Source organism: Mytilus trossulus, chromosome 8 (assembly GCF_036588685.1).
Source record: "Mytilus trossulus isolate FHL-02 chromosome 8, PNRI_Mtr1.1.1.hap1, whole genome shotgun sequence".
NCBI classification, from domain to species: domain Eukaryota; kingdom Metazoa; phylum Mollusca; class Bivalvia; order Mytilida; family Mytilidae; genus Mytilus; species Mytilus trossulus.
The window spans coordinates 61,333,798-61,359,151 of record NC_086380.1 but is presented as its reverse complement, the minus strand read 5'-3'; the positions used below and the strand labels follow the sequence as shown (position 1 = coordinate 61,359,151).

Here is a 25,354-nt window from a genome sequence, read left to right as displayed (position 1 = left end):
CATCATAAAAAATGCTACACCCAGAAGGGCCTTCTAGAAGGGATCATTTATAAGCATTTTTGTTTTGTGGCAATTGTTTTCTTGTTTATTGTGCAGGTTTTCTCACTGTAGATCTGGAATCTGACACAGTCACAGATCTATTCTCATTTGAATTTTTGAGCTGTTTTTGTTCGATTCTAAGTCCTTATTCAACCCAACTTCTTTTTTATCTTTCTTCCTTTTTTTCTTCTGTTTCTCTGCCACTGCCTTTGTTTTTCTTTATATTGTTTATAAAATTTGGAATTTGAAGTTCTTCTTTCTTTAAGCTTTTTTTTGTTAGCTTGGTTTTATAGGTTTTTATTTTAAGATGGTCCAACTTCCGCTGATCAATTTTAAATTTCAGATTCAGCCAGTATTTGCGAGTTCTCTCATTCGAAGTCTCTTTCTTTGAATCATTTCTTCTAGAAAATTTTGCACTGCTTATTTCAGCAAATCTGGTAGATGTTTTAAGGAGTGGAAGGTTTACCAAAAGTTTCTTCATTTTACTAGCTGTCTTTCAATTATCTGTCCTAAAAATAAAGCTAATTTTCATATTTTTCTTAAATTGATAAATTTGTGTCAGGAGTGTGACGATTTACATCTGAATGGTTAATCCTTGAAACATCTTTAAATATACCATTTTAAATCAAAATAATTGTTCAATTTTGTACAAAATACATTTCCTCACATTCCTATATGATATTATAGTTGTACACACTTATTTCCTTTGATAAATTTGCATAACTCAATGACTCAGTGCACAAAAAATAGAAAAATGACTAATTAAAACTTATTGTGCCAAAACAATCATGATAAATAACACATTTAAGAGGTAAATGATATGAATATTACTTGGTTTTAACATTTCTTACACAAAGAAACTTGTGGAACTTGTTCTTGTGAAATTATGAATTGACAGAAAATGCCTTAAAAAAGCGTCACACTCCTGACATATATAATGCACTCCCACATCTATGATATAAACATATCACAGTGGTAATGATTTTTTTTCTTCTCTTTGAAATAGCCACTTCTGAAAAATAAAAAAAATAAAACATTTAAGTCCTTTGTATTCTTTGGTAGATGTTTAAAGACATTTGTCACACTCCTGACATTTTGGGGTGCCTCTCTTTGTGTTTTTTTTAAATGGTCCTAAAAAGAAAGTCCTGTTCTATGGGTAAAGATATCAGAAATTGAAATCAATGATATAGCAATGTGTTTAGTGATTTTTTGTGAAAGTTTAAAGCATTTTTCAATCTTTATAAAATATGTCAGGAGTGTGACAAAATACTGAAAATAGAAGGCTTTTTCTACATACAATTACATTAAAACGGTACAATGAAATGACATTTTGTTTTTTGCAAATGATCACAAAATTTCAGGGCTTTCAAAGTTTACTATTGTAACTGAAATATATTAAGATTCTTTTTATTGGCAAAAACTTCAATCACTAGTTACTATTATTTTTTTCAAATTAAGCTATTCAATTTGATTGTTATTATATGATTTAGCAGAAAAGATGGAAATTTTGGTTTTAAAATTTTCCTTTTTATATTGACTTTCATTTGGAAAAGGTCTGAGCAATGTTTTCTTGACTGTTTTATTACCAAACTTGTTTTTAAGTAGTATGGTTTCTGTTAAATATTTTTGAGATGTATGCTATTAAAATTTAAGATTATTCAATGTGTCTGTTTCGTTCGGCCTGAAACTTTGGAATTATAAAATTTAAAGTATTGGTAATAGGGCAAGACAAAAAGAAATACAAAATATTAAGTTTGAAATTGGAACCCCCATGTCACACTTTTGCTTCATTTTTTCTGATTCCACCCAAATACAGAAAACATGAAAAATTGATTTGACCGCCGAAAATGTATATGGATACAGATCTAGAATCCCAACAGCTATTGCAGTTCAACCTGTTTTCATATCACGACAGTTTAAAAAACAGTGAACTATTACTATCATGTAATTATCAAAACTGTTGAAAACATTTGCTTTTATAACTCAGATTTACACACAGTGAACTATAACTATGCATATGCCTAAATTAGTTTGATAAAGTTACTTGGAGATTTGTTATGTTACATTCCTGAATTATGAACATTTTCATGTAATTATCAAAACTGTTGAAAACATTTGATTTTATAATATAAAAAAGAAGATGTGGTATGATTGCCAATGAGACAACTATCCACAAAATACCAAAATGACACAAACATTAAAAACTATAGGTCACAGTACGATCTTCAACAATGAGGAAAGCCCATACCACATAGTCAGCTATAAAAGGCCCTGATAAGACAATGTAAAACAATTCAAACGAGAAAACTAAAAGCCACTATGTTTTATTAGCTTTTGATGTAGATGCCTCTTGTGACTTGACCACATGGAAAGATTTTGGTTCCACAGAATTAGCTGTCATTGTAACTTCATGTTCTATCTTGGCATTGATAGACTTTTCTAATCCCTGAAAAATAACAAAATAATTTATAAATATAATATTTTGATTTAAAATCAAACGCTTCCTTTTAATCTTTTTAATTTAATGAGGATTTCTTTTTCTGCTTTTGTAATCAGGTTTTTTTTCTTTCTAGGTCATGTAGGTTGTTGAAAGTTGAAATTTAGTCTGAATGATTTGTCCAAAAGATAAAATTAGTAATTTGAAATCATCAATTTGCTGTCATATATTTCAAATAAAGGATATATATCTCCCTCGTGCATAGCTTTGATTCCTTGTCCCTGTTAGGCTATACTTATTATAATTTTGATTGAGCTCACAAAACATGCAACATTTTGTGTGCATGTCCAAAGTCAGGAGCCTTTGCCCTTTGTTTGCCTTATACATGTTATATGTTTATAGTTTAAATTATTTTATATGTTTCTGAGGTTTTATAGTCATGATAGTGACAATTTGAATGGATTGAGGAAAAAAGTTGTATTTTTGTGGTTTTGTCAAAGTTTTAATACATTCCTATAAAAAAATTGTTGATTTTTTTAAATTCATAGTTCGCCGTCAACAAATAGTAACAATATAATATTAACTCCATAGAAACTGGCACCTCAACTGACATGATTCTTACCTTTTTTAGTTTTGCTGCTTCTAAGTGTCTTTTCTTTTTTGGGGCAATCACTTGTCCTGAAAAAGAAAAGTCAAAATTATAATAACAGAGGTGGATTTAGGAGGAAGGGGGCCCCCTTTTTAGGAAAAAAAGATTTGCTTGCTTATATAGGGAATCACTGAAGCGTGACTGGAGCAGGCCACCTCTTAAGTAGTCAGTGGGCCCCTACTTTTGAAATTTTTAGACCCGCCAGTGAATAAATTTCTAGCATACACATTTCATGAAATTTTATATTTGTCAGTCAGGGGTATTACTTGTACAAGTTATTTGTAATTACTTGAAAAAGTAATATTAATATATTTATATACATGTAAGTAAATTTTAAGGATACTTATACAAGTGAATTTTATTTATTTGTATAGGTAAACAAAAACATTTCCTGAGTTAAGTCCCTTAGACATTCAGATTTTTTACTTGTAGAATTAAAAAGTCATCCTATCTTCTTATATATTGAATTCTTATGATTTCTTTGCTTTAATAGAATTTTAAATTGTCTGTTTGCAGATGTCTTAACTACCGGTAATCATTTAAGGCAGATTTTACAATAAGAAGGAATTATTGTTTTTTTGTATCCATCAAAAAAGCAATTGCTGAAACTGTGAAACAGACTGTGTAATGGAGTAATGCATTATGTTATTGAATAAAATGTGTCTTTCTGAGTAAATAAAAATAAAAATTACTCTGTGTTTGTGTTTTTTGTTAGAATTAGAGGGTTTTCAATTTCAAAATATTGGACATGGAATAGACATCATGACCTACTTTACTGACATCCAGCTTATTCGGAGTGGAATTTTGAAGTATTATTTATAAGTTGAGCCTTATAACATGGACTTATATTTTAATAAAAAGTCTTCTTTTGTGTTTTAATCATAGCTTTAAGGCAGATTTTTATTGGTAAAGGCTAAAAAAGGTAATTTAATAATATTGTTGCTAACGTCACGTCTTTTCCGTCCATTGTGGTATGTCACGATCGCAATTTTCTTGTTGGTTCTCAGACAGGCCATTGTTGTTATTTTTATCCCGGGTTTTATAAATAATTGAAAATAGCAATCATATTAAATTTGGATGACGTAAGGGGGTCAAAGGACTTGAGGAATCAATATCATTGGCTGTTTTATTTTTTGCGAACGTTACTACTTGAGGTTTCCGTCCAAATCAGTGTCACATGAGCAACATATATTTAGATCTGTAACTCTCCTGTATAGGAGTTACGATATCGCCCTTTGCAGAAATAGATTCGGAGTCAGTTCCTTCACATGATGGGGTAGCAAAGAAGGTAAGTTGTATGTAATATTGTTACAAGAGGACCTTAAATGTATTCCGTCCATCAAAAAGACGTTCGCAACAAAACGTAATGTCATGATAGTAGATGTTGCTAATGTTACTATTACGAATTGGTTTCTTGTGTATTCATTTGATATAAAGTACACCTGCAAATGACATTCTGTATATTTAGAAATTCTTAACCAGACTGTACAATTCTATTACTCCAGGCATATATTAAACATCACTGTGTGCATACATTTTAACTTTTAAAGATGTTGTTGCTCATGTGACATGTCCAAATGTTGCTAACGTTACTAATTTTTTGGTTTCTTGTGTATTCATTTGATATAAAGTACACCTGCAAATGACATTCTGTATATTTAGAAATTCTAAACCAGACTGTACAATTTTATTACTCCAGGCATATATTAAACATCACTGTGTGCATACATTTGAACTTTTAAAGATGTTGTTGCTCATGTGACATGTCCAAACGTTGCTAACGTTACTCATTTTTGTCTCCGTCACGTTAGCAACATGAAAGTAGGAGACAGAACACAATACTGTAAAATCTGCCTTAAGTGTAATTTCATGGACAATGAAAATCCCATTTGTCTGTTATCTCCAGAACACTGCTCATTTACAAGCCCCCAAGGAGCAATTTTTGAAGGTCTTCCACAAATACTTGAGATCTTTGTGCAATCAGTTTCTTTGTTGAATTAATGAGATGAAATCTTGAACTCAAAAAAAAAATATGAGCAACAATGGGAAAATCATTAAAGGCATGAATTTACATCACAAACTTGAGGACTTTTGTGGGGTAGTAAGAAAATTTTGCTTATACAAGTAAATTTTTGAGAAAATTAAGGGGAGATTATTCAAACATTATTTATTTACTTATACATGTTATATGTGTCTTCAAGTAAATAAAAGTAAACTTGTACAATTAGTGCCCCAGACTGTTTGTATTCTCCTTCATGCTCTGATTTGTTTTGGTTTTTTTCCTTTTGAGTTGTATCAGGTGTGAAAAGTATGGTATAGTATGTATGTTTAATATAAAAAGACAATGGTAGTGGATAGTTATGAAAATTGAAGAAAATTATCAATTAAGTATTATTTGTCTCTAGAAACAATTTCTTTATGAATTTTAGCCCAATCGATCAATTTAGGCATCTTTAACAGATATCCTAGGATTTATCACTCAAGGACAAAAATATGCATTGAATACTAATCTTAAATATTGAGAATGGAAATAGGGAATGCGTATATATTTTAGATGGTTTTATATTATTTTGAACCAATTCTTATATATGTTATCAGATTGATGTTGTCACAGCTGTTATTAAAATTTCACTGTCTCTATGTCACAGTTACAATGTATATAACATGTATAAGGACATTACTATTCGAATAATTGAATTGAATTAAATTTAAAAATTCATAAGATACGGCCAAAACTGTGTTCCATAGATTTTTTTCCTTGGCAACGTTACCCAACCTCTAACAGTTGTGTATTAATAATATTAGGCATGCGGACTTGACATTCTTTTCTTGATAAGTTTTGATTACATTTAAAATCGTGCTATTTATGAACCAAGGGATGAAGTTGGGGTAGTTTTGGGAATAAGGAAAAGTAGGTTAAAATTGAAAAATATCACTTCTACTAGTACTTGTATAAAATTGTACATGTAACATGTCTGAAAACTTGAAATGTAAAAATTATTGCTTGCTTGAAGCGAGTTTTTGTTCTGTCCTTGAGATCCTGACAAATAGAAAACATGTGCGATTTAGCTAAATACAAAACGTTTGTATATTGATTATCGAGAATGATAACTATTGAGAACAGACGACTACACAATATGAAATGTGCATAATTAGTTTCCATAAAAAATGTATTTCATATATAGGAGGGATGTATTTATAATGGGGATACCTTCATGATGAATAATGGTAAAAATTCTTGCCAAATGACAGTGTAAACAATAATGCTTTAATTTGAGACCTTCGACGAATCACGATAAGGATATTTTGACAAATCAAGGTAAAATTTCAACCAATTTGACGATTACTGTAGCGGAAAATAACTGTTAGACGACTGACGTTAAAGGGCATTACTACCCACTGACTAGCTGTTGAACCGTAGCTCTTTATTATAAATTATAGGGACCTAAGAGCTACAGTTCCGCAGCTACCCTCTGACATACATGATATAGCAAGTCTGATTAACAATCTAAAATACGACCAGCAAAAATAGCAAAACTCTGTACGAATTGCTGTATTGCAAGAACCTGTTAAATAGCATCTAAGAGGCTATGTTTAGCCACTGCATACCCAAAAAAAATGCATCTAAAAAGCACATGAAGATCCCCCTTTTTTCTATGGTGCCTATAACAGTAATCTAAGGGTTATTTCAGGCCAAAAGAAACTGGTAAATTGCCGTAATACCTCCTTTTTTCAGTCCCAATGGTTTGTTCTGTTTTTTGTTCTTTGTCTTAATGCCGTTTGGAAGCTTTTTTAATTTCGATTTCCCTTGCACCATCGTGAAAAATAAAAACAACAATATTGTTTTTTTAACAAAACGAATTTGAGTGTTTTCTTCTTCAAATATAACTTAACTTGAACTAATTCTTCGAAAATAAAATAAATTTTAACAATAAAACCTCTTATTTTGATTATTTTAGATTTTCATTTCTTTTGGAGAACAAAATGATACTTTTCGTTTTGTAGAATATTCCGCATTAATGTTGATGAAGGAAGAAGATCTGATGAGGGTCATTCAGTCAAGTTTCTAGGTTAAAAATTAAGGTTTATATTACAAACAGCAGTCAAATTAAAGCCACAACATTACAATGTCTAATATAACACAGTTGGCAAAATGTGTCAAAACCCAAAACTGTCAACATATAGATTTTGTGAGGCTTCTACTGTTCATCACTGACAGTGACATCAGATCATTCTGGTTCATGAGCCTCCAACTGACACTGCAGGCACTAAGAATTGTATCTATCCACAGGGGTAGATTCAGCCAAATTCAAAAAAGGTAGTTCCAACCATATGTCCCAATTCTAATGCATTTAAAAAAAAAGGGGGGGGGGGTCCAACCCAACCCTAGATAAAAATGGGGGTTCAACAATATGTCCCCATTCAAACTCATTGATTGTAAAAAAAAAAGAACCTTCTTGGATGCAACACTCCCAGGAACCCTCCTCTTGGATCTGCCACTGACAGTCAGGGGGTACTACAAATGTCCAAATAACAATGATGTCTGGCAAGGCTACATGTACATAATGTATTTTAAATTTTTTCTGGGAAACCTTAGGAAAAATTAAAATAGTCTTGCCAGACGTCATAATTATTTGAGGGCGCAGCACTCGCCCTTTATTATTGACGCCCTTGCCCTTTTCTGCGGTTTATGGGGCGCCCTGCCGTTTTTATGGCAAAAAATCTCTGCATTTCTGCCTTTGAAAAACCATCAAAGGAGTAGGTCAGGTAAGACCCTTTTCTGGCCCCATAATATGGCAGTTTTACAAAATTGTTAAAATGTAAACTTTTAGTTATTTATTGGATAGTAAAATGGTTCTACTACATAAATATGGTCTGTTTTTGACAATACAATGCACATATATTGCGTACTAGCACCATAAAGTCATGCTTAATTATTGAAATCTTAATAATTCCAGCATTTTACTTAAATTTTAGACGGTTTCCGTGTAAAACGAAAGTGGCCGCATTCGTGTTCATCCAAAATATTGAAATGGAAGTTGTATTTGATGATAATACATAACATATAATATAAAGGTTGAGGATATACACGGATGCGGCCACTTTCGTTTTTGACAAAAACCATCTGAAAAGTGACATTTTTTCCAATATTTGGTAGATTTTTCATATTTGAGCTTGAATCAGATCGTTTTTAATAACGAAATAAGTTAAACACTTTCACATAAATTAATCAAAACATATAAAATAGACACTTAAGTGTTTAAAAAGTGGTCAAAATCTTTCGTCAGATGAAACTGAAATTTGAGGCCAAAATCGGTCCTTACCGGACTTACTCCTTTGTAATTCTTTTATGAACATGTAGTTAGCTAGCTGTGTAAACTGTCCAATTAAGTGACCTATTAAGTGCATGGCTTCACTTAATCTTTGATGTCAAACACATTGTAACTTAACACCAATTACCTTAACATTAGGTCATAAATAATTTGTGTATCTAAAATGGTTGACAGAAAAGAATTAGTTACTTCCCCTTTTTTGTCATCTTTCACAATATTCTTTTTAATTTTATGTTCTTTTTAAAAAAAAATAATATTTATAACAAATTGAATGCCAATGCATTTCAAAATATTACTTTCAAATAGATTCACCTTAACATGTTAAAACATCTAAATAATAAATACCTTGAAAACTATTTTCACACCTTCACTTCCATTAATTGATAAATCAAGTGCATTAAAGTATAATAAGAATAGATTAAATTTCTATCATCATTCATTCATTCAATTCATTAGTCATGCCTCAGTCATTACAGCTGAACCGACGTGCTGGGCCAGCTCTGCTTTACCTGCTATCTTTGACAGTTTACTTTTAGATGATCGACGTCTTACTACTTTAGATGACTGTACAGAAACCAATCCAACGCTGTACAGTAAACATAGTAGTTGGCGTATTTCTGCGTTAACATGCACACCAAAACCTATTGTAGATGGGGGAGTGTTTATGCCAATTAATGTCCGAGGTCTGGTTCCTAGGTGTTAGATGATTGACCTTCATTTCACTGCCTCACGGCTTTGGTCCTGATAATGCTTCCTGTCATCTCAAGCACTATATCCAAGACTCATCTACCAGTACTCCATCATCAAGGTAAGCGGGCTGCCATGCTGACCAAACTGACCCTGAAAGGAGCCGTTGTGAAGAAATAACATCACCTAAACCAAGACAGCGACCTCCAAAATAACGACCACCACTTGTTCCTGACTGATGACACAAAATTATTTAAACACCAAACGTCTTCGGGCATTGAGCTGACCGTGCAAGGGCTGTATAGCCAGTCAAGGTCGTTAAAAACTTCCATTTGTTGTTGAAAATTTTCATGTCCCACACCCTTTTGAAATTGCACTAAATACTGTATTTGGCAGTTATAAGTCTTTCTTTCTAAATTAGTGTTGAAAGTTAAATATAGGCAGTCAGGGGACTTTCTTAAATGAGTGCTTTTCTAAATCACTGATTCAAGTACAATGTACATGAAGTATAAACATTATTCCACAAAGGTTGGAAGTTAGAGTTGTCTTTCTTTAGTAATCACCTATCTAAGTAGTACAAATTTATCACTATAGAAGTGATTTAATTTTATTGTAGCTTTAGATATAGAATACAAATGATCCAGGGACAAATTATGTTTCTAAAATTATTAGAACCAACATCTGTGTTGATAGGATGACCAGGTCATTTCAGGTGATGACCTTGTACTGAATCTAGGATAATGACATAAAAATCACTTGTTTAAGTATCATACCTCAATTTCCTTCCAAAAAAATCACTTCTTTAAGTATCATTATTTTAATAACCCCCACTGATTTCAACACCCCCAAAACATAGAATTTTATTTATTTACATAATCTGAAAGATGAAACCTTGAACTTCACAGGAAAAATACTCCCACTGCTGGGAAAAATCTTTTAAAAAGTATCAGTTCATTATGAAAAGCCATTATTACAGCATTTTTTTTTTCAACTAAAATAGAATTTGCAGCTAAATAATAGCATTAAAGGCATATAAACCTTGCTACTTAAAAGAAGCAAAAAGGTTAATTTTACTAATCATGCTAATGAAAAGATATTATTTAAATTTTATGTGTTTAAAATTTTGGTAAAACTACAAAATCACAATTTGCGACAAAACATTGAATTTGCCACTTAGATAAATGATTTAAAAATCACTTATTTAAGTAAGTCCCCTGAATGATAGAAGATAGTGCCATTAATTGAAATTCATTTCTCAATGTTAACTGATACTTGATAATATCATAGTGCCTTAGTTAAATAATATGATAATTAATTAAAACGCTTAAATAATCAACTTTTTTTCAATGACATGTACACGTTAAATTGCCCTTTTTCTGACTAGCACTCTGCCCTTTTCAAATCCTGGATAGAACACTGTTGTAATCTTTATCATATTGTACTTGAAGCATGATATATATATTTATCATATACTTGTATAAAATATTACTAAAATTTTACAGTTCAATAACATTTAAAAATATCAAAAGGCTATGAAAGGATTACTAGGTTTATTGACCAGATTCTTAAAAATTTTCATAGCGGGCTGATAAAGGTACCTTTATTGACTGCTTCCGGAATGTTATCACATGCCTTTCCGTTAATTTCCGTGACGTTTATCACATGCAACTTCGTGCATTTCCGGAAATTTGATTAAAACGACAACAGAACGCGGAAAACGGCAAGTGTAAGACTTTTCCCAAAGGTAGTTGAGGAGCAAAAAATAATTAAGTTAAACTTGTTTTGAAAGACATAAATGAGGTGACAATATTATTGAAGAACATGAAAAAACAAATAAAATGCTTGTTATCAATAAAGCAATTAAAGTAAAGAATTTGTTTTGTTTGTCTGTAAATATTTTCTGAAAGTGCAAAGACAAACAAAAATTAAATTTTAATATTTCTTGTCTGTATATCTTCTGCTGAAGTATATGATAAAAAGATAATTACATGTCATTTTTCATATCAGACCCTTTATCGGCCCTCGTTCATGATATCAGCCCTCGAGCCTCCGGCTCTTGGGCTGATATCACAACCTTGGGCCGATAAAGGGTTTGATATGAAAAATGCCATGTAATAATCTATACATATATATCCAACTATCACATGACTTTGGTGATTTCACGCATACATTTTTAACTGATCATGCCCAAGTAATTTAAATGCACAGGGGAGTTCAGGAATAGATACAATAAATAAATACTAGTTCATGATAAAAAAAAGTGTGGAACTGTATTGTAATTCCTCATATCATGTCATGCATATATATTTCATGTATTTACAAATAAAGTTGTGCTATTTGGAAAGTTTAAATTTTGGTATTTTCCTTTCCATGAAATATTGCATTTTTTGTCCTGCTAAACCTTAAATTTCCATTTAAACAAAACAGATTGAAAAATTGTAGAAACATGTGGTAATTACTCAATTTGTAAATATTTGAAATATCATAAATGCAACAATTTATTATATGATTATGTCCCTTCCAGATTGATTTGAAAATTAGCTGTTTTCAGAAAATCTGTTACTATTTTTCCAGAAGGTGACCGCTAATCGGCTATCAGAAGTTAACAACGACAAGATATGCAGTAACTACAACAGCAGGGTGGGCTAAAAAGTGCAACAGAAAACATGGCAACAAAAATAAAATCTTGTGTGTTAAAGATTTTGGTATCATTAACCATCATGATGATGTAAATCATTGTTAATCATCTTAATTTCATGCAGCACTTCGTAAAATAGAAATGATTGATTTTGTATTCTTGATATTTTTGTACTTTATTAAACAATTGCAATACTGTAGATCTAGATTCATTTCTTTTACCGGGCACCAATTTTCATGGATTTTGGAAAACTTACATATTGATGATATTCCTTGATGTCTATAATTTTGTGGTTTTGCCAAATAGATATAGGAAGATGTGGTGTGAGTGCCAATGAGACAACTCTCCATCCAAATAACAATTTAAAAAGTAAACCATTATAGGTTAAAGTACAAAGTCTGAATACTAGCCTATAGAAAATTTGCTTATGGTTGATCATTCAATTTCATCATGCCAGCTGCCACTATTTGGGGGGGATTTCCCCCATGAAAGCTCTTAAATAGAAATGTTAAAATAGCATTTTTTTTCCACAATTTTAAACAAAAAAGTTAATTTACAAGGGCTTTAGGCTTTAAAAACTATGAAGAAGCCAAAAAACAACATTAAGATACATTTGAAGCCCCCCTTGAAGTTTTTTTAGGACTGGACAAGCCATCTTGCATGTAAACCCCCCCCTGGGGATTTTGAAAAGTTGGCAGGTATGATTTCATGGATCCCCTCTACCAACAAGATACACGAAAATTGGTATTCAACGAAAAATAATTAATCCATAGTACATGCAGTACTATCACTGACTATCTAATTATGGAAGCAAAATTTTCTCAATTTTCACTATATTTTTTTTTCAGATTAAATCTTCATTATGGAGAATCTGGAAGGCAAAGTGACTGTAAGAAGGATTCAGTCAGAGGCTAAGTTCTCTGGACTTCCAACTGATCCGTATAAAGCTCTAGAAAGATCACAATCGGCCAGAACACTTCTCCATGACATAGAGGATGAGGAGGAGATGACAGAGAAAAATCAGGAGTCACCACATCATAATGTATCGGAATGTTCTAAAGTTTATTTGGATCTGTCGCAACCAGAAAATTCAGAACAACGTCTCGTCAACAATATAGATCAGGATCATCTTAAGAATGGAAATGAAAAATGTGTATTTTTATCAGGAAATGAAGATTTGAACAATTACACATTGAAACACTCAGAATCTGAGGATCAACCTGCAACAGAGAACTCTGATTGGTGTTCCAGTCTACAACATCTTATAGGTCAACTTAAGGTCAAAATTGAGGTCATCAAACAATGTGCAGGTGATTCACTCATCCAAGCATTACGTGACATCAGTTTATTAGTGGAACAAGCTTGGGCCATTCCCACTTATGGTAGGGATGTAGCATATAGCTTATGTGACACTCTTCGTGAAGAACACGCCCTAGACATTGTGATAGGAAACTGTGCCTCTCAAAACAAAGAACTGATGAAGACTTCGGGAAGATTACTTGACAAAATTTTAACCACAAGAAATCGACAAAGAGTAGCACACTATGGACTAGAAATAGTGGTTAAAATGACCGTTGATGCTAAGGGAGAGTTTGATATGGCCAGATTTTGTACGGGAATATTGGAGAGTCTCTTCAAGACATCGGAAGAAACTTGTAGAAAGTTGACTGTCCTGGGGGGACTTGATGTTTTACTTTATTGGTGTAGAAGTAATGATCGTCTGACATTACGTCACTGTGCAATTGGTTTGTCAAATATGGCTTTGTATGGTGGCCCTGAAAACCAAGAAGAGATGGCAAAACACAAAGTCCCAGAATGGCTCTTCCCTCTGGCATTTAATGATGATGATAGTGTAAGATATTATGCCTGCTTAGCAATTTCTGTACTGGTTGCCAATAAAGAAATTGAATCTGCTGTATTACAATCTGGTACCCTAGATCTGGTTCTTCCATTCATTGCTAGTCACTCTCCCAGTGAGTTTGGGAGGATGGACCTGTCTCATCGTCATGGTAGATCCAGAGGATGGTTGAAACGTCTGGTTCCCTTATTATCCAGTAAAAGGGAGGAATCTGAAGCATTAGCAGCATTTCATTTTGCAATGGAGGCAGGAATTAAATCTCTCCAGAAAAAGACAGAAGTAAGTAATGTATATATATCATGTATATAATATGAACTGTGTTGAATAGAAATCGACCTCATGTCATGTTATGTACATGAATTAGTCTTTGATTGGGTGACCTTCTGCTGTTGTTTTTTCTATGGTTGGGTTGTTGTCTCTTTGTCAGACCATGTCAGAGATATAACTCTATAGGGTTATTACAGAAAATAACTTGTGTGTGTTATAACAGATTACTTTTCCTTAAATTTTCTAAATCTGTAATAACATATGTTTGTTATTTGTAAAATTATCTAATCTAAAGTGGACTCTAGGGAACTCTTGAGACTTTGCGCAGAAACTAAATGCATAGCCTTGATAATTAATTTTTAAATGGAATTAATACATTTTTGATTACTGTGGATTCATTTATTTTCGTGGGTACCAATTTTCGTGGTTTGAAGAAAACTTGTATATTCGTGGATACTTAATTTCGTGGTTTTGGCAAAGTCTGCATACATTCCTTCAGAAATTTGTATTTCGTTGATCATTTGATTTCGTGGTTCTCCTGTACCAACGAAATCCATGAAAATTGGTATCCAACGAATATTAATGAATCCACAGTAATCATGGTTAATCAATGAGACAAGGCTATTTAGAAATTAACTTAGCTGTAATAACAAGGCTTAGTTATTAAAGGAATGTAACTCATTATATAAGACACTTGGGAATTACTGAGAAACTTGCGCAGAACCTCATTACATGCTCTGGTCATTATTTCTTACAATAAATCGAAATACATTGTAATTAAGCATGATTTATGTCTGAGCAAAAGCTTTGAAGTGATATAGAGAAGCTGTGATAACACTCTTTAGTTATTACAGGCATATTTTTTCTGTAATAACATATAGGTGTACTATTCAAAATTGGAATACTATGAACTGTTACATCTTTCAATAGTTAAGTATAATTAAAGACAATAGTAATATCAATAGAACTTGTATAAATTTTAACTTAACTTATGAAGTATATTGTCCCTTTGAAACATGTAACATACATATGTTATCACAGTTCTTTAATTTTTTAGTCCACAATAACAAATGTATGTTATTTTCCTGTAATAACCCTAAAGAGTTGACACATTCCCCATTTCCATTCTCAATTTTTTTTTATTGATTCAAATTCAAGATAAAGATGCAGTTTGGACTGTTTTGTAGGGTTCTTATATCAACTCAATTTTCAAACAGTTTAAAACTTTGCCATGCTTGCATAGAGATTTTCTAACTTGAAATAGGTCAACAGATACATGAGATATATTGATATCCTTTTGCATTTATTAACAAGACTTTATAGCTAGTCATGCTAGTTGGAAAATAAGATGAATATAAATAACTTCATCAATATTTCAAACTTTGATCTTCATTCAAATCAGTTGGATTTAAATCAAATCTCTCATCTTAGGAAAAAATGTGTTAAGACCCTAGAAAATACATGAACATTTAAATTTATAGTTAACCCATCTCCACAAAATACACCAACATTGGTACCTCACCAATGAAAAATTTGATACTGTGGATTCATTTATGTTCGTGGGTACCAATTTTCATGGATTAAGAAAAACTTGCATATTCGTGGATATTTAATTTCGTGGTTTTGCTGAAGTCTGCATACAAACCTATAGAAAAATTGTAATTCGTTGAATATTTAATTTCTTGGTTTGACTGTGCCCACGAAATCCATGAAAATTGGTATCCAACGAATAATGATGAATCCACAGTAATGGAAATGGGGAATGTGTCAAAGAGATAACAACTCAACCAAAGAGCAGAGAAAAGCCCAAGGCCACCAATGGGTCTTCAACATGAATACTTAATTCACAGTAACATTAGATTCATTGTTAGAATTTTGAATTCTAATTGAATTATGAACCAATAATTTTTAATAATGTTTTTTTCCAGGTATTTTATGAAGTAGGAGCTATACGTCCATTAAAAAGATTAGCTAGTAGTCCAAATGCTACAACCTCCAAATTAGCTTGTGAAGCTCTAAGAATTATTGGAGAGAATCTACCGCACAAACTGACTGCACAAGTTCCTGTGTGGACTGTTGAAGATGTGAAGTTCTGGGTATCACAGGTAGGTTCATAACTCCAGCGCATATATATGACATGTATAGAGGTTAAGGATGTTTGCAACTCGTGTTTTTGAATTTTATACAAATTTTCAGAACCATTCAATTTATACATGTATTAATTGTGTCATTAAAAACTCTGCCTTCAACATAAAAAATGCAATGTAAATATAGATACTATGCTGTTTTTTTATAAATGCAAAATTGTATTAAAATCAGGTTTGCAATAATCATGATAATCAAAACTCCCATTCCTAATTTCAGTAGAAAGTTTTCTTTCACAAAAGGTTTGCAATCTCATTAATTGTATTTCACATTTTTCCATTAATCAGTGATTTCACTGATTTGCAATAAATGTTAAATGCACACATTATTTTTTTAATTCACAGATTAACTAGTATAGACCATTATTATGAAAACGTTATAACACTTTCATGATCATAATTACATGAATTATACTAAATATCATGAAGATAAAGAACTTATTTTTGTTTAACAAACTGTAAGTTCTCTCAATTTTTTGTTTATAATCTCCTTTAAATGTTAATCATGTCCCCAAGGCTATTTATTTCACGATTTTTTTCAAATTTCAAATTTACTAACATTTTTATCTACAGAATGGCTTTGAGGAATTTGCTGTTAATTTTGAGAGATGTAAAGTAGATGGCGACCTGCTGTTAACATTAACAGAAGACGACTTATCAGGCAGTCTGCATATGAAATGTAGAATAGCACACAAAAGGTATATGATTGTTTTGTTAACAGACATGACAGAAAATATTTTATTTAAGTGTTATCCACATTATCAGGTGGCGGATTGGTCTAAGTAGTTACTTCTGTTATCACTAGTTAGTCAACACTGAGGTTGTGAGTTCAAAACCCTGCTCATGTGGGTTCTCTCGACCCCATTCTTAAATGACTAGGGTTGTCTTGTTTCCCTATCAAAGGTTAGGGGTTGTCTTTGGGCACTCTAGCTTCCTCAAAACAAAAAAAAACTGGAAGCCACAAATAGCCCAAAAGTAGCACTAAAAGTGGCATTAAACCACTAACAATTAATCAATCAGTAACAGAAAATGGCAACAAATTAATTTGGGTATATTTTTACATTAACAGAAAATGGTTAAAAATATAAAAAGGAGATTAAAAATCAGTTCTGGAACACTACACTGCTATATATTGAGAGAAAGAGGACCACTAAAAAAAATGGTCATGAACAAGTAAATAAATACAATTTGAGTTTGAATTTTTTGTCTAGTGTTTGCAAGTATTTTATATCCTAAAATATATATAAACAATTTTAATTTGCATTATATTTTGACAGATTTATGAGAGAATTAAAGAGACTTAAGATAACAGCAGACTATGCGTCCTCAGATCCAACCAAACTGGACGATTTTTTGATGGAGTTGGGGTCAGAGTTCAGCCAATACACCTACTCCATGTTACAGGCTGGTGTAGACATGCTTTATCTACCTGACCTAACGGAGGAACAGCTGGCCAATGATTGTGGCATCACTAGTGGCATACATAGGAGTAAAATATTACAGAAAATTAGAGGTAAGGCAATGATTGTGGCATCTATGGTGGCATATAAAGTAGTAAAATATTACAGAAAATTAGCGGTATGCAGATAGGGCTTAATCATAAAATTGAGAATGGAAATGGGCAAAAAGAGACAACAACCCAGACCATAGAGTAGACAACAGCTGAAGGTCACCAATGGGTCTTCAATGCAGCGATAAAATCCTGCACCCGGAGGCGTTTATGTTTATACAGCTTCATTTTAGATACCAGGGTCAAAGTTCAACTGTTTAGTTTTTAGATCCCTGAAATGCAGGTCAATGCATGCATAGCAAATCCCTTGTGTAAATGATTCATGAATTTACAACCTTTTCGACAATTAATTGAACAGGGATCATTTGTTTTTAAGCTTTCTTCTATACTTATAGATTATCATTGATCATCTCACCGAGATTAGTTTTCTCGATTGAGCCTGACAATCGAGTTGAGATGACCAATGATATTCTGTTTATTCTGTTGAGTAGAATGATATGAAAAATTATCACAAAAAATTATCCAAGGAAAAATGCACAAAATAGCGATAATGTGGATTTATTTATTTTTTACTGATATCAATTTTGTTGTTGTTGGAGAGGACAGCTTTTTTGATAATCAAAGTGACCAACATTGAGTATTTCAATTTGTTTTTTTGATCCATGAAAACCATAAAGAAAATTCCCTGCAAATATTAAGAATCTTGAGCTGAAATTCAAGAAAAATGGTTACTATCATTTTCGACTGAGAGAGAATTCAAAACATTATGTGTCAAATGTTGTTATTTTCTTTTTTTTTAATGTACTAAAAACTCAATTAGGTGATACTGAAATCACTTGTTAAAGTAGCACCCCTGACTGATTATGGAGGCAATAAAAAAACATTTGTTGAAAAAAGAACAATAAAACCATGGTTAAACAAAAAAAGACATGTAATCCTCCTTAAAACACAACAGAGAAATAAAGATTTGAGTAAAGAAAGTACCTTACCAAAATCCTGGCCTCACGGTCATAAAACTTTCGAGCATGATTTTTGTACTCAGACTCGAAAATCAACCAACCAAATTGCTGGATTCATGTTTCGAGCATGATTTTTGTGCTCCGAGCACTGAGCAAAGTTTTATGCCATCAAGGCCTGGGGTAAACTCGTGAGAAGAGAAAATATCACAGCAGTCAAGGAAATACATGGGAATACATGCATGAAACAGATCGAAATCAATTATTTGTGTTAACAATTTAATAAAGATGTTTTAATAAACAGTTTCAGAGGAACAAAAGACGGAAAGTGACAGTGGAGATATTATTGATGGGCGCAAAGTGACGGATGTTTTTATAAGTTACAGAAGGGTAAATGGGTCCATGTTAGCAAGGTAAAGTTATTCAAACATGTGCTCCTTAATCTTGATATCACTTATGCTTCAGAGCCTAATTTAATCAGTCATAGATTCCTTTGATCTGTAGCCACATTAACTCTCATGCAGTAAAAGGGGTTATGGTAATTTTCTGTAAAATAAGTTGATCCTTCGACCGAGGTTGGCACAAAGGTTGTCTTGATAAGCTTACAAAAATTGGAATTAATGGAGTTTTGTTACTTAAAGAAAGCAGCAAGTTGTTATTGGTGGAGAAATGTTGTATCTTTTGTTTATGCATTAAAGTACTAGTATCACATTTTAAATAGGACAGACAGACAAATGTATCCATAACACATATACTTAAACTTCAAATGTTTTAAAAGTGCTAAATCCTGCTTTGTATTGTACGTCATATTTTATGAATGCAGAATTCTGTTTTTTAACCAAAAACATTTTATTTTCAGTTTATTGAAGGTATTTCTGCAGCTGAGGGGATTTACAGTATTTTTAGATATAGAGAAATTAAACGCTGGTAAATTTGATGAGGGATTATTGAGTAGCGTGAGGTCATCACGTAATTTTATACTGGTACTGACACCAAATGCTCTCGATAGATGTGTAGGAGATAAAGACAAAAATGACTGGGTTCACAGGGTAATGTATTTTTAGTTTTTAAATCGAGTGCAACCTTTTGAGCACATTGATTTTTTGAGTCCTAATCTGTTTTATGTCGTTAGTGAGCTAGGATACCTTTTAATCCTTGCAACCAATAGATTACCTTGTTTATGTGTATAAAATGTCAATGCTATTTCCTTCTTATTATCAAGATAATGATGATTCTTTAATTTGAATTTAAATTTTATTTTTTGTCAAAATTAAATTTATTCTCTTTTATACAGTTTGAAATGGATGAATACATTGTTTTCACTGAAGTTACATGATAAGGGAATATTGCTTCATATCAACTTAAGTTAATTATTACTATTTAAATTAAATTGGGAGTGTTAAGCATTATCCATTTATCACAATTTATTAAACCTATTTCTCTTATGATCAACACTCTCTTTGGGTAAGAATAAAATTTTGCTTGAATAGTGGAACTAGTCTATTGCACATTCCAGTATGACATCATAATATGTCCTGTTCTGGTGTCAAATTTTAACATTGGTCATTTTAAAATATTTCGTATGTTTCAGAAAGTAATAAAATTTGACAAAAGGAAGATTTTCAGTTGAAAAGTATGAATGTTTTTGTATATATTAGTGAAGACATCACATATGTCAGTTGACATGGACAAAATGTACATCGTCTTAACCTTTGAAATTCATTAATTACCAATCAAATAGCCAATGGAATTGTCGTAATATTGTCTGAGGATGCTGGATAAGCCAAATAAATTAGCACAGATTTTGGTATCACTATTTCATATCACACTGCAGTAGGATAGGAAAAATATGTATTTATTGAAGTAATAAATAACAAGCTTAAGCCACAACCATTTGAGAAAATTTGAATTGTTTATACAGAAGATTGTTTATACGTATTGTTAAATATTTTCCAGGAAATAGTAGCAGCATTAGAAAGTAAGTGTAATATTATACCTATTATGGACAACTTCCGCTGGCCATCAGCTGACCAGCTACCTGAAGATATGAAACAGATCACATTCTTTAATGGTATAAGGTAAGAAGATTCTCTATAGATACAATTATCTTAGTTTAATGGTATCAAGTTTTATAGAATAGAACATTTATGAATATGTAAAACAACAATGGCCCTAGTATAGAACCCTGTGGTAAGCCTTTATAGATGGCAGCCGAACCACTCAGAACATGGTTGACTTTTATTTGTTGTTTACTATTGGATACATAGGACTTTAAAAGAGCTAATGAATGAGGGAATACACCATATGCCGATAATTTATCTGGCATGATATTGTGAAGCAGGCAGTCAAATGCATTAGAAAGATCATTTGATACACTATACAGCTGCAATAATCTGGGTTTTTATGCCCCACCTAAGATAGTAGAGGGGAATTATGTTTTCTGTTCTGTGCGTCCATCTGTCTGTTCGTCTGTCCATTCTTCCCACTTCAGATTAAAGTTTTTGGTCAAGGAAGTTTTTGATGAAGTTCAAGTCCAATAAACTTGAAACTTAGTACACATGTTCCCTATGATATGATCTTTCTAATTTCAATTCAAAATTAGAGTTATGACCCCAATTTCATGGTCAACTGAACATAGAAAATGATAGTGCATGTTTCAGGTTAAAGTTTTTGGTCAAGGTAGTTATAGATGAAGTTGGTTTCCAATCAACTTGAAACTTAGTATACATGTTCCCTATCCTGACCCTATGATATGATCCTTCTAAAATTTTGAAATGCCAAATTAGAGTTTTTACCCCAATTTCATGGTCCACTAAACATAGAAAATGATAGTGCAAGTGGGGAATCCATGTTCTATTGACACATTCTTGTTTTTTAAAAAGCTTTACACCAATCTTCTAACACTATGATAAGTGTGGTCTGACATCTATGTCCATGTATAAATGCACACAAAAAAGGATAAAATATTTTATCAAATTATTCACATTTACCTACTGTGGATTCATTGTTAATTGTTTGATACCAATTATCGTGGATTCTGTGGATAGAGGTGAACAACGAAATTAGATGATCAACAAATAACAAATTTTCTATGAGCTTGTATTCAAAAAATGAACTATCAACAAACATGAACATTTTCCTGGACTCTGGAAAATAAATGAATCCAAAGTATTTACCTCATGTTTGTTAAGTAAATGATGTACACATGGCACAATTTATATTATGAAATATGTAAGTTTTGACACTTGATACTTCATGACTGGCTTTTTCTGTAGATGGATACATGAATATCAGGATGCCTGTGTGGAGAAGTTAGAAAGATTCCTGAGAGGAGAAGTCAACATCAGTAGTAAAAGAGCAGGATTGTTCCAGATGGGCTCATCTTCAGAGTTGTTACAACAGCACCAAGCCAAATATAGCTCTAGTTCTAGTGAAAATTCTCCCAACTCAGACTGTAGCTAGTTCCAGATGTCACAAATCAGAGTCTTGTTTGTCCAAATTCTCCCTACTTAATATGTGTATGAATCTCCTAACCTTAAATTGTATCTTGTCCCGTCTCTCACATCTTGGAGATTTTTTTGTTCAAATTCTCCTCAAGTTATATGTGTATGAATCTCGTAACCCCCAGTTGTGTAGCTTATCCTAGTTCTAACACCTCAGAGAGTTGTTTGTCCAAATTCTCCCTATTTCATATGTATATGAATCTCCCAACCTCCAATTGTAGCTTGTCCCCGCTCTTATTCATCAGACTATTGTTTTTTCTGAATTCTTCCTACTTAATATGTAAGTAAATCTTACACCAAATTATAGCTTGTCCCGGCTCTTGTACATCAGATAATTGTTTTCTCAAATTCTCCCTACCTTATATGTATGTGAATCTCCTAACTTGCAATTGTATTTAATGTGTCTAGTGTCTTTTAATATTTCACCTATTGTGATTTAAAGATTATTGTCAATGGAGATATTTTTACCTGTGACAAAATATGTACATTTGGCCGTTTTCACTCGATAAGGGTGGCTAAACAGATAACTGACTTCATGCTTAAGATGCAGTTAAATGAGCAATTAATTTGGAATGCATGGAAATTGAATCTGTTTATATGATTATCTTGAAAACTCAATTGTTATTGCAGCATTCTTCCCATAATTTCTATATACCATCCTGGTAATCCAAAAAAATTCAGAAATATTAGCTAATAACAACTATAACAAAATTTTCGAGCAGAGATACTTCCTATTTATTTCCAGCAAATTGGTTCTATATTGTAAGTCCTTAAGCAATTGAGTTTATAAAAGGTTTCAGTTAGGAATTTTATGTGCCTTTCATCTTTTAGATTTATATTTGAAATTTTGACTGAGACACATACATTTTATATTTTTGACATAACAACTTCCATTACGTTAAAAGTTTTTTTAAAGAAATCTTGATGGTATGAATGCTTTATAGATATATACTCATAACATTCCATGTGTTCATTTGTATAATGTGGATTTATTATTATTTGTTGCAACCAATTTTTGTGGATTTTAGGGTAATGGAAAACCTAAATTTAAATGTTGAAATGAATTACTTATTTTCAATGGGAATAAATTCAGATTTTGTAAAAACAACTAACATATTTTTACAAAAATGCAAGGTTTCCCTGATCCATAAAATTAAGTACCCACAAAAAAATGAAGTAATTCATTGTTAATTTTTTCTGTCCAGTTCTTTTATGATACATGTACTTGTAAAGAACTGTATAGACTATTGAAGAAATGTATTGTTTTTTATTGCTCCTTTTCACAAAGAATAGGCAATACCTTTTGAACCTTTTAATTTCTGAAATTTAAAAGGACATGAATTTTAGATTTATAATTAAGTTTCTTTTGTTACATAAAAGGTATATATTATGTAGAAGATTTTGATACAATATTAACTATGATGGTACCCAAAAATGAAAACGGGTAGGGCAGGGAACCAGGAAAAAATTACATGGAGCACATTTTCAAGATATTTAATTTATAAAATATGGCTGGAAAAGACTGACTCGACTTTTACCTTATATTTTCATTGGTATTATTTGGGTCTCAAATCGAAAGAAAGAAAATCAAGAATCTGCTAATATTTTGTCAAATGACCTTTTATGAGCTATTTAAAAGTCGCATGTTAAAAGATAAATAGTTGTTATAGGACAGAATATTTTACCTTGTATTGTATGGAAAAACACCAAGGAGTCCGAACATTTGACACTTATTCCAAAACCTCACCTAAGTACATCCTTAAGCCTGAGAATAAGTTATTTTTTCCATTGATAAAGGATATAGTTTTTGTCAGAATTATATTATAAAGAGGGTCATCTGTCTCGTCCTTATTCGAAGATTATTCCTGAAAGAGAAGGGTTTATTTATTAAGGCCTTATATTGGCAATTTGATGTAATATTATTGAAGCCTTATTTCTGAGAAATCTCAGTAATTATTAAACAGGGTAAATAAAAACGAAAATATTGTGTTTAAAAAATATTTGTTTGTAATTATATGTTTTTATTCTGAGAAGAAGTGATATTGTAACATTGTATAATTATTCCCTCATTTTATTTCTAAAGAGTTATTTCCCATGTCTGGTTTAAACAGCAGTTGTTTTAAAATATAACGAATAGTATGCATTAATATTTATTAGAAAGAAGTCAAAAGACAATACATATTTACATGTCTATGTAAATTTTCTAACGCATTGGAATAGTTTCACATTTAGAAAAAGAAAGCAAAATATGAAGACACAACTGTGATTCTGTAAATTCAGAAATTTATGCACACATTTATTATTAGAAATTCTTAACCACCGGCAAAAAGTCTTATTAATGTGATTGCAAAAATTAAACAAAGAACATCACTCATGAAATTTTTTCTGCATTATATTTTTTGCAATTTTTCATACGTCATAAAGATTGATGACATAGTAAATATATTAATCCATAGTTTTTCATGTTCCATTTACAAATACATGAATATCATTGAATAAGATATACAAAATATTTTGGCTGTTATTATTATGTGGATTCAAAACTTTTATCAAAACCTTTGCATGTACTCTTTTAAATTGGGGAAATTTATTTTGGCAATATTTTTCTATCTTGGAAAATAAGGGAAAATTTACACTCAAGAAAATAACCCTGCATACGGTAGGTTAAGTATAGTATTGTCAAATATGAAATGAGGGAATATAGATGATATATTATAAATGGCATGTGGGGAAGAAATGCTTGAGATAGATAGTTAAATGGAAAACTATCTATGGGAAAAGATAAAAAGAAAATAGTGCAATACATGTAGTAGATTAGAAGAGATACAAGTTACTAAGTTAAGGAGGCTTTTGTCTGACCCCTGCATCAGTTGCATGGTAAAAAGGGGGCTTAACCCTAGCTAAATTATATATAATGTTATAGCAGTTTGTGATATTATTTATTGTATAGTGTGTGATATTTTTGTTAGAATGATATTTTTAACCCATCAGCCCTTTTGGCTGCCATTTTGGATTTGTTTTTTTAAGTTTTCAGCCCTTTTGGCTGTATTCTTAGATTTGTAATCAAATTTTGCAATGTTATTGAACAATTGTTAGATATTATTTCTAATATATGAAAGAATGTAAGATATATACATGTAGTTATTAGTGTTCATGTAAATATGTAGGCATGGTTTGTTTAACTATTTTAGCAATGATTTTAACATGTTCTTCCTTTACAAAAATTTTATTCTTGAATATCAGATTATTCATTGAAAAATTTAGTTCGACAGTTAATTTGGAAAATCACTAGTATAAACCACCTGCAATCTATATCTTGCCATTTTGAAATCA

General features: G+C 31.6%; 2 protein-coding genes across 2 annotated transcripts; one reads left to right on the top strand and one right to left on the bottom strand.

Annotated features, from left to right (window-relative positions):
• Positions 1-2,347: 2,347 nt before the first annotated feature.
• Positions 2,348-6,970, bottom strand: LOC134681227 (UPF0390 protein zgc136864-like). The gene is made up of 3 exons (XM_063540748.1): positions 6,849-6,970; positions 3,099-3,154; positions 2,348-2,485 (listed from the first exon to the last, which is right to left on the bottom strand). Exons 1-3 carry the CDS (start codon positions 6,940-6,942, stop codon positions 2,357-2,359), a joined length of 279 nt encoding a protein of 92 aa, XP_063396818.1. The 5' UTR covers positions 6,943-6,970; the 3' UTR covers positions 2,348-2,356.
• A 5,659-nt stretch (positions 6,971-12,629) lies between these two features.
• LOC134681226 (NAD(+) hydrolase sarm1-like) lies at positions 12,630-24,389 on the top strand. The gene is made up of 8 exons (XM_063540747.1): positions 12,630-13,920; positions 15,837-16,013; positions 16,626-16,750; positions 17,330-17,565; positions 18,823-18,931; positions 19,378-19,567; positions 20,475-20,596; positions 21,794-24,389. Exons 1-8 carry the CDS (start codon positions 12,646-12,648, stop codon positions 21,978-21,980), a joined length of 2,421 nt encoding a protein of 806 aa, XP_063396817.1. The 5' UTR covers positions 12,630-12,645; the 3' UTR covers positions 21,981-24,389.
• The last annotated feature ends 965 nt before the right edge of the window (positions 24,390-25,354 follow it).